This window comes from Sardina pilchardus, chromosome 8 (genome assembly GCF_963854185.1).
Source record: "Sardina pilchardus chromosome 8, fSarPil1.1, whole genome shotgun sequence".
Lineage (NCBI taxonomy): Eukaryota > Metazoa > Chordata > Actinopteri > Clupeiformes > Clupeidae > Sardina > Sardina pilchardus.
The window spans coordinates 9,563,832-9,573,624 of NC_085001.1; the positions used below are offsets into that span (position 1 = coordinate 9,563,832).

At 48.6% G+C, this 9,793-nt stretch overlaps 1 protein-coding gene across 1 annotated transcript in view; it reads left to right on the forward strand.

Annotated features, from left to right (window-relative positions):
* nsmfb (NMDA receptor synaptonuclear signaling and neuronal migration factor b) overlaps positions 1–9,436 on the forward strand; it is a 30,674-nt gene extending 21,238 nt beyond the window's left edge. The window contains exons 8-15 of the mRNA XM_062543855.1: positions 1–45; positions 917–1,000; positions 1,724–1,757; positions 2,295–2,365; positions 2,715–2,794; positions 3,033–3,135; positions 8,154–8,229; positions 9,163–9,436. The exon at positions 1–45 is cut by the window's left edge and continues 80 nt beyond it. Coding sequence (XP_062399839.1) covers positions 1–45; positions 917–1,000; positions 1,724–1,757; positions 2,295–2,365; positions 2,715–2,794; positions 3,033–3,135; positions 8,154–8,229; positions 9,163–9,260 — 591 coding nt within the window. The 3' untranslated portion in view covers positions 9,261–9,436. The remainder of the gene's footprint in view (positions 46–916; positions 1,001–1,723; positions 1,758–2,294; positions 2,366–2,714; positions 2,795–3,032; positions 3,136–8,153; positions 8,230–9,162) is intronic.
* The last annotated feature ends 357 nt before the right edge of the window (positions 9,437–9,793 follow it).

Genomic DNA, 9,793 nt, shown 5'->3' on the forward strand with positions numbered 1-9,793 from the left:
GAGAGACTGGCCTGCGAGGGCGACTTCATCCCACCCAAAATTATGGTGCGTTCATCAACATACACACACACACACACACACACACACACACACACACACACACACACACACATAAACGCACACATTATCTTGCAGAAAAGCCTAAACAGTAAGTACTAAGAGAGGTCTAAAGTATGCACAACATACACATTTTAACAGTATACAAAATAATCACACGTAGGCACACACACACACACACACGCGCACACACACACACACACACACACACACACACACACACACACACACACACACACACACATGCACACACACACACACACACACACACACACACACACACACACACACACACACACACACACACACACACGCACACACACACACACACACACACACACACACCATATACGATCACACACATACACAGACCACCTGTGGCTTGAGCAGTCTTCTCTGGTGTTCCGTATTCTAGGTAGCGCTGTTCTGGGTGATTATGTGTTGCTACATGATCATTTACACATTGAAATGTCAAGCTGTTGGAGTAAGCGCTGCTCTCTGCCTACGCTGGTGCTGGAGACATAACCCTGAGCTGAACACTTCTCTCAAGCCTCTCCTCTAGTTTTCTACACTCATGACTCTCCCTCCCTCCCTCCCTCCCTCCCTCCCTCCCTCCCTCTCTCTTTCTCCCTCTCTCTCCCTCTCTCAATCTCTCTCTCTCTCTCTCTGTCTCAATCTCTCTTTCTCCCTCTCTCTCTCCCTCTCTCAATATCTCTCTCTCTCTCTCTCTCTGTCTCAATCTCTCTCTCCCTTCCTCTCTTTCTCTCCTTCTCTGTGTCTCTGTCGGTCTCTATCTGCCACATCCCCTCTTCCCCCTCTTCCTCCTCTTCCTCCTCTTCCTCCTCTTCCTCCACTTCAGTTGATTTCGTCTAAGGTGCCAAAGGCTGAGTACGTACCCAACATCATCCGCAGAGACGATCCGTCTATCATTCCCATCCTCTACGTGAGTCTGCTGTTCTACCTCTACACACACACACACACACACCCACATGCAGAAGTACGCCCCCACACACACGCATACGCACAGACAAATACACATGACTGCATAGACTCACAATGGCATACACATTCACATCCACAAATGTGACCCTGTAAAGGGGAACCAGTCGTTTCGGTAAAATTTATTAAATTAAGTTAAGTTAAGTTTGTGCTCACGGGAACGGCCATAAACTAAGCTTTCCAACGCTAATTATATCGAGGGTATTACACAAACTATCGCTAAGATAACAGCATCCAAAGTTGACATGGTTCTCCTGTCACGATATGCCAGAAGAGGAGAAATCACCTTTTTAAGTGGCGCGTGCACAACGGGAATGACAGCAAATGTGTTGAATCTTCACCGGGTTTAACAGTCAAAACGTATGTTTTTCCGTGAAATGCGTTCACGATATGAAACTGTAGACTGTATACAGTCGAATTATGCGAAAACGTGAAATTCAACATTTTAACCCGGAAGTTTGTTATTGCTGATTTTCTCAAAATAACGTTGTGCGCAAAACGACTGATTTCGCTTTGAATGGTCACAAATATACAATCTCGACACATTCATGCACATTCATGCAGAAGCTCAGTCACATTAACTCTTGAGTGTTTATATCATTGCTGAAAAGCAAGCGTCTCTTTAGCTGTGTTGCTGAGAGCTGCTTCTCCATCTGTCCCCATACAGGATCACGAGCACGCCACGTTTGATGACATTCTGGGTAAGTGTGATTGGGTGAATAGCAATCACTTGGATGGAATTGCAGGAGCGGTGTAAACAGTGTAGACATTATAGTGCATGCTGTGATTTTCAATCTCCACACACACACACACACACACACACACACACACACACACACACACACACACACACAAATGCACACACACACACGCACACACAAACACACACACGCACACACACACGCACACACACACACACACACTCACACACACACACACACACACACACACGCACACACATGCGCACACACACACACACACACACACACACACACAGACAGACATGTGCACGCACAAGCACACGCACGCACACACACACACACACACACACACACACACACACACACACACACACACACACACACACACACACACACACACACGTAAAGCCGAAGCACAAGCAGTGCAGACATTGTAGCGCATGGCGTGCTGCTCCATCTGTGATGGCTGAGTTGTGTCTGTCTCTTCCTCTTTTCCTCTTCCTCTGTTTCTGGCTCACTTGCATCTCGGCGTCTCAGAGGAGATCGAGAAGAAGCTCACCGCCTACAGGAAAGGCTGTAAGATCTGGAACATGCTCATTTTCTGTCAGGTGAGTAAGATGCAAATGAACAGGCTGTGTGTGTGTGTGTGTGTGTGTGTGTGTGTGTGTGTGTGTGTGTGTGTGTGTGTGTGTGTGTGTTTGTGTGTGTGTGTGTGTGTGTGTGTGTGTGTGTGTGTGTGTGTGTGTGTGTGTGTGACTATGAGAGAGAGAGAATTTGTGCTGTGTACCCTGTTAAAAGGTTTCACTTTATTTGTGTGTGTGTGTGTGTGTGTATGTGTGTCACTGAGTGTGCACATAGAACTACTATCTGTGTGTGTGTGTGTGTGTGTGTGTGTGTGTGCGTGCATCGGTGTGTGTGCGCGCATGAATATTTATATCCAGCCTCTGTACTCTGCAGGGAGGCCCAGGGCACCTGTACCTTTTGAAGAACAAAGTGGCCACATTTGCAAAGGTGGAGAAAGAGGAGGACATGAACAAGTGAGTGACCTGAGCTCAGCATCCCCCCAACACACACACACACACACACACACACACACACACCACTCCACCACTCCACCCCAAAACCTCTTGTTCCATGGATGCTCTTTTTGTCTTTCTCTTTCTCCTAATCCTCCTCTACTCCACTCTCTCTCCCTCTGTATCTCTCTCTCTCTCTCTCTCTCTCTCTCTCTCTCTCTCTCCCTCCCTCCCTCTCTCTCTGATCTCCAACTGTTAGTTTCTGGAGGAAGCTGAGTCGGATGATGAGCCTGCTGAACCCGGAGCCCAACCTCATCCACGTCATGGGCTGCTATGTGCTGGGCAACACCAATGGAGAGAAGGTACAGTATGAGACCGCTACAAAAACACCTCTGTCTCTCTCTCTCTCTCTCTCTCTCTCTCTCTCTTTCTCTCTCTCCCTTTCTCTCTCTTTCTCTTTCCCTGCCTATTTCTCTCTCTCTCTCTCCCTCCCCCTGTCCCTCTCTCTGGGAGATCTGTGACCTGCGGTGCGGGATTGTGGGTGTTTTTGTGCCGCTTCCTAGCAAGCCTCCCGTGGCCAGGACGAGAGCAGAACAAAACACTGTGCTTCATTAGTGAATGTGACAGAATGGACAATTCTGCACACTGGACACGTCCACTCCATTATGCATGATCACCTGTCGTCAGTGCCGTAACGTACTGTAGTTGTGCTGGGAACTGGTGTAAGCATTTTCCTTGAAACCCGCCTGACTCACCAACATGGCCGCCTTTGATCACAGCCATGGCTACCTGAATCATCACCGCTATCATCTCCGAACTCCCCCATCAGCCGAGATAACTACAGTAAGCCTTTTAACCAGCAGGGCCTTAATGCACTCACTGCACAGGCAGCACCGGCGGTAGTTATGCCCCCACTGTTTGCAGTAAGCGCTGGTCTTCCGCTGTGGGCATATTACTGTAAGGGCCTTCAGCAGTGTGTGAATGGCATCTCCTGTTACAAGTCAACTCCACTACGTCAATGTGACCATCTCAAAAGGCCAGTCTATAGTATTCCAGAGGAAGACTTCTCCTGCTTCTGTGTTTGAATTTATTTTCTACAAGTACTTAGTTGTCAGTTAGTTGTATAAGTCATTGTGGATAATGCAAAACAACAGCAATTCATTGTCATTCGTATGATATAGCCACAGCAACCTTCTAGGAGTCTGCCCAAGGCTAGTCTCAGCCCTCTACCCCACAGTGGAGTTTAAAAATCCTCGACACAAAAAAAAGATCATTTATGATGCCTGGCAGAGTCTGCGACGGTTACCCAGTGACAGTGCAGAGAAGTCTCTTACTTCATTTGAATGATTTAAGGAGCCACTTTGCTGTGGGGATCAGGGGATGAAACTAGGTTTAGAGTGTTTATACGTCTGCTGGCCTCAAGTGTGAGTATTCTCTATTTATGAGCAGAGAGAGCCGTGTGGAGGCGATCAGGGAGCCATTCTTGTAGTTCCATTAGAGGCAAGTCCTCATCCCCCCACCCCATGATAGCATAATAGTCAGAACTCAAACCTCTTCCTCTGTGTTAATTGATCACCGCTGGACTATGTTCTATTTGTGCAGCCACCCCATGGTGTGTGTGTGTGTGTATGTGTGCAGGCATATGTGTCCGGGCATGTGTGTGTGTGTGTGTGTGTGTGTGTGTGGTGACCAGGCCTGAGCTGTCATGTAGGTCTGCTGAAGTGTGTGAGAAAATGGACTGCTGGCGCTGATGGTGGTGGTGGTGATGGGGGTGATGGGGGTGATGATGGTGGTGATGATGGTGGTGCTGGTGGTGGTGGGGGGTGGTCAGCTGGAGGTGGTGGTAGTGATGGTGCTGATGGTGGTGGTGGTGATGGGGGTGATGGGGGTGGTGCTGGTGGTGGTGGGGGGTGGGGGGTGGTCAGCTGGAGGTCATCTTCTCCGAGCCATCAGTGGCAGTGTTCAGAAGATGAGAGCGAGCGCAGTGATATTCACACCAGCCCCAGTGTGACAGACAGGCAGACAGAGCGGGTGGGAGGCTTGTCGCTCACATAGCCCCGTTTCTTTAACCTCTCTCTGTCTGCTTTTCTTTTCCATTTTTTTTCTTTCATTTTTGTCTGTCACTTCTTTTTCCTTATTCAAGTCACACCTTCAAACCCGCCCACCCCTCTGCCCCCCACAACACCCACTCAGACACAACAACAACAACAACAACATAACACAAGCAGAGTAAAATGTAGCCTCTTTTTAAAGATGGCACGCATATACTTACACACACACACACACACACACACACACACACACACACACACACACACACACACACACACACAGAAAAATTTATTTATCTCTCTACATCACTGAACCACTCCCACATGCATTACAAATGGCCCCTGCCTTCACCACACGCATACTCAGAGAGAGAGAGAGCAAAACAACAGAGAGATAGAGAGAGAACATGAGAGAGAGACAGTGAGGGAAAACAGGAGTGAGAGAGAGAGAAACAGGAGCGAGAGAGAGAAAGAGACAGAGAGAGAAAACAGGAGTGAGAGAGAGAACAAGAGAGAGAGAGACAGAGAGAGAAAGAGAGGGAGCAAACACTTGAGAGAGCGTGTGAGTATGGCGAGTGTAAAAGCCGAGGCTGCCCCTGCACTTGGACACGCAGCGCTGCTGACACTAATGGACATGCTTGTTCACGCTCCCCTTACATCTCTCCGCTCCTCCGCATGGTTGTTCACGCTCCCCTTACATCTCTCCGCTCCTCCGCCGACACATCTTTTGGGCCGTAGCGGCCGTAGCAGCGATGGCAGCGATGGCGGCGGTAGCGGCGGTGGTGGCGGTGGCGAGAGAGGGGCAGCCACAGCAGCAGCAGCAGCAGCAGTCGCAGAGGAGGAGGAGGAGGAGCGGGCAGAACGACCCGAACAGGCACACAGACGCGTGTGCTCCATTAGACAATACTCTTCCCCTCCACTACCTGTGCACTCCAGTTACCTTAGAGAGAGAGAGAGAGAGAGAGATAGAGAGAGAGAGAGAGAGAGAGAGAAGAGAGGGGGAGAGAGAGAGAGGGGGAGAGAGAGAGAGAGAGAGAGAGAGAGAGAGAGAGAGAGATGTGCAGTCATCATTCTATTAATAGACAGTAGGCTGCAGACACACACACACACACACACGTGTGCTTGAGCTCTCCGTCCTGCTACAGGTGCCTGAAGTGTGTGTGTGTGCCTCTCAGGGCCACTCAGACAGTGTGAGGGTGGGCGAGAGCTCCAGACAGACACAGCAGTGCAGTTCTAGCTCCCTCTTCCTCTTCCTCTTCCTCTTCCTGCACGTTGTCAGGCTTGGTGGTCCTACCACAGCACTTGTTACCTTGTCATATCTCCAAGTTATTACAGCCACTAAGAAGGAGTTCAGTTCCCCCTTCCACAAGTTGCACTCCAGCAAAAGTTCTGCACAGAACCATTTAGAAGTACAGGGGTCCCTAACCCTTTACAGGCAAGAAAAGGTTACTGAAGCCCTCCTAGTCTAGAGAGAACTCAGAAGGAACTGAAAGGAATAATAAGCACGTTATGAAAATAAGATCTATGAATGTAAAAGTCCAGCAGCAGACCATTAGTGCCCGATCGATTAGCCATGCACATAGCCAGTGCCAGTGGACGAAGAGCCTATGGGAAATAGAGGTCTCGATGTAATGAACTAGCGGTCAGTATTCATCTCTCGCTGGAAGGCCTGATGGTGTGTTTATCTTACAGGGCGGGCAGTGCAGGTGGAACGCCTTCAGTCAGCGGTTGGTATTCTCACCTCCGGGAGCACTCGGATATTGATTAATCATGCCTGGGCTTGCTGGAGCATGCTGAGGCTTTAATGGCAAAGCAGGGGGAGGGGGAGGGGGAGGAGGGGGGGCAGGTTCCTGGAAGTGTGGAGTCATTGGGTGTAGGCAGGGTCCCTGGTGGTTTGCAGTTGAGTGAGAATGGAGAGAGAGAGGAAGAAGGGGGAGAGGGTGAAGGAAAGGAGGGAGAAAGAAGGAGAGGAGAGGGGGAGAGCAGAGGAGAGGTAACATGCTCTGACAACTGCGGCCTGGTGTTCGGGCAATGCCCTCAGATATTTCAGCTCCTGTCCATCACTGGGCAAAATAAATATATATCTAAAAAGTCAAAACACTATGCTCAACCCCCCCCCCCCCCCACACACACACACACACACACACACACACAGAGACACACGCACACACACACACACACACACACACACATCTGCGCACAGATGAACACCCACGCATTACTTTTGGTCTGGGCTCGGCTGACGCAGGGGATGTGTTCTCGCTGCACTGGGTGAAAAGCTCGTGCTGACAGGGCGTGTGAGCTGACGTGTGGAGAGGGACACCACACTGCAGGCAGCAGCACTCACACACTCTAGCACTCACTCAGTCATTTATTCACTCACTCACTCACTCACTCACTCAGTCACTTATTCACTCACTCACTCACTCACTCACTCAGTCACTTATTCACTCACTCACTCACTCACTCACTCACTCACTCACTCACTCACTCACTCACTCATTCATTTATTCACTCACTCACTCACTCACTCACTACCTCCCTCACCCACTCACTCACTCACTCACTCACTCACTCACTCACTCACTCACTCTCATTCACTCACTCACTCACTCACTCTCTCCCTCCCTCACTCCCTCACTCACTCACTCACTCACTCACTCACTCACTCACTCACTCACTCACTCACTCACTCACTCACTCACTCACTCCCTCCCTCCCTTCCTCACTCACTCACTCACTCTCTCATTCACTCACTCACTCACTCACTCTCTCCCTCACTCACTCACTCACTCACTCACTCACTCACTCTCTCATTCACTCACTCACTCACTCACTCACTCACTCACTCACTCACTCACTCACTCACTCACTCTCTCCTTCACTCACTCACTCACTCACTCAGGCCTGATGTCTGTCTGCTTGGGACCACGACAGCGGGGAGTTATACATTGCTACGCTGTGTCTTAACATCCCCAGTCTGCTGCAGAGAGCTATTTCATGCTAAACTGGGTCAGAGCAGACAAACCTCCCAAACAACCTCTGGCAAAAGAGGTTAATGAAGTGGAACACCAGAAGTGTTTTGATATCCATTTAGAAAATGCTTGTGTCTGGTTTAGCTTAGCACATCGCATTTTGAAGAAAAGTTAGCGTTTATTACTGGGTGTTGGTAACCAATTTTAATATTCAATGATGATGGCAATGATGATGGTGATGATGATGGTGATGATGATGATGATGCTGATGATGATGATGATGATGATGGTGAGCATGTAGGAAGTGATAGGCACAGTAGAAGTCTCCTAAGGTTAGCTCTCTGTCTCCAACAGCTTTTCCATAACCTGAAGAAACTGATGAGGCCGTATGCCATTGAGTTCAAGTCACCACTGGAGCTGTCTGCACAGGGTAAGAAAGACACACACACACACACACACACACACACACACACACACACACACACACACACACACACACACACACACACACATACACACACACACACATCCATCTACATGCAAGAACACACACTCAAACACACACACTCTTTAATGCACCATTTCATGTAAACGTATACACTCTCTATTGTAACCTTAACATACTGTAGATAGATGGTAGATCGTAGATCCACAGGCAAGCCTGCACACACTCTGCACATGTGCAAGAACACAGGCACAGGACATGTGCCCCCATTGAACCGGTCCTCCTGGTGGCTTCATTGATTTAACAGTCATTATTCCACAATTAAAATCTCATTATAGTTCCTAGCTGTTTTGTCCTCTCAGGAGAGTGATTGAGCCCCCACACGCGCGCACACACACCTCCCTCTTCTTACCATCAACTTATTGGATTTCTGTCTTCCCACCTGAAGACATCTGCCTTCATCAGTAATTACAGCATCCCTCTCAGTTACATTGGCTGTCATGCTGCATAATGTCGACTATTAACTGTTGACTGTGTGTCAGGCCCACCCTCACATTTTGCAGCCACACTTCATTGACATTCCTTAGCTAGTGTGTATTTTATAATGTTGTTTACTTTATCAATCAGTACAATATACTTTTGTATATTTGTAAATTTGTATATTATAGTTGTTTATTTATCATTTATTTATTTTAATTTGTAGAATAAAGTGTTTTAAATTTATATTGTGGGGTAAAATGTATTTTTGGGCATGTGGGGCCTTCCAAGCTAAGACTTCAAAGTAGACTCTTTCATAGTGTATCTCATCTAATATGTATTAATATGCACTTAAATGAGAAGTAGGCCGACTGGGTACTCTGATTTCCTTTTGAAGTGCAGAACAGCACAAGTGAAAGCTTTCTTTCTCCCTTCCTACAGGTAAGGAGATGATCGAGACGTACTTTGACTTCCGCCTCTTCCGCCTGTGGAAATCCCGTCAGCACTCCAAGCTCCTTGACTACGATGACCTTTTGTGATGCGTCTGGCTTGGAGGCGTAGAGAGAGAGCTTTCGTCGGCGAGGCAGCTCGTCGTGTCATTTTTTTGAAGAGCCCTTTTGGTGGTGACGGTGGTGGTGACATTTCCTACCATGGCCAGGGCCGGCCACAAGTCTTGATGACGGTGACCAGGACAGCAAAGCTGGACGAGCGCGCTGCAGTCAGTCTGTTGACCTCTGACCTCTTGAGATGGAACTGAGGACGAGACAGAGGCAGAGAGAGAGAGAGGGAGAAATGGAGGGGTGTTAGAAAAGAGGGACTCTTAAAAAAAGGTGCTGTTTTCTCCCCCCCCACCCCCTTTTAATTCCATTTTTACTCTCAACTACAAGCCTATGAAGTAGCTGTGTGAGTGATGCTGAGGAGGAGGGAGGAGAAGAGAGGAGAGTGCTAAGGAAGGAGGAGAAGAGTTAGCATCCATCACCTGTTGGAGCTGTGTGAGGCTGTAGACCTGATGGAGGAAAGATGATGAGGAAAAGTCAAGGGAACGCACCATCCAGTGTGTGCTAGCAAGAAA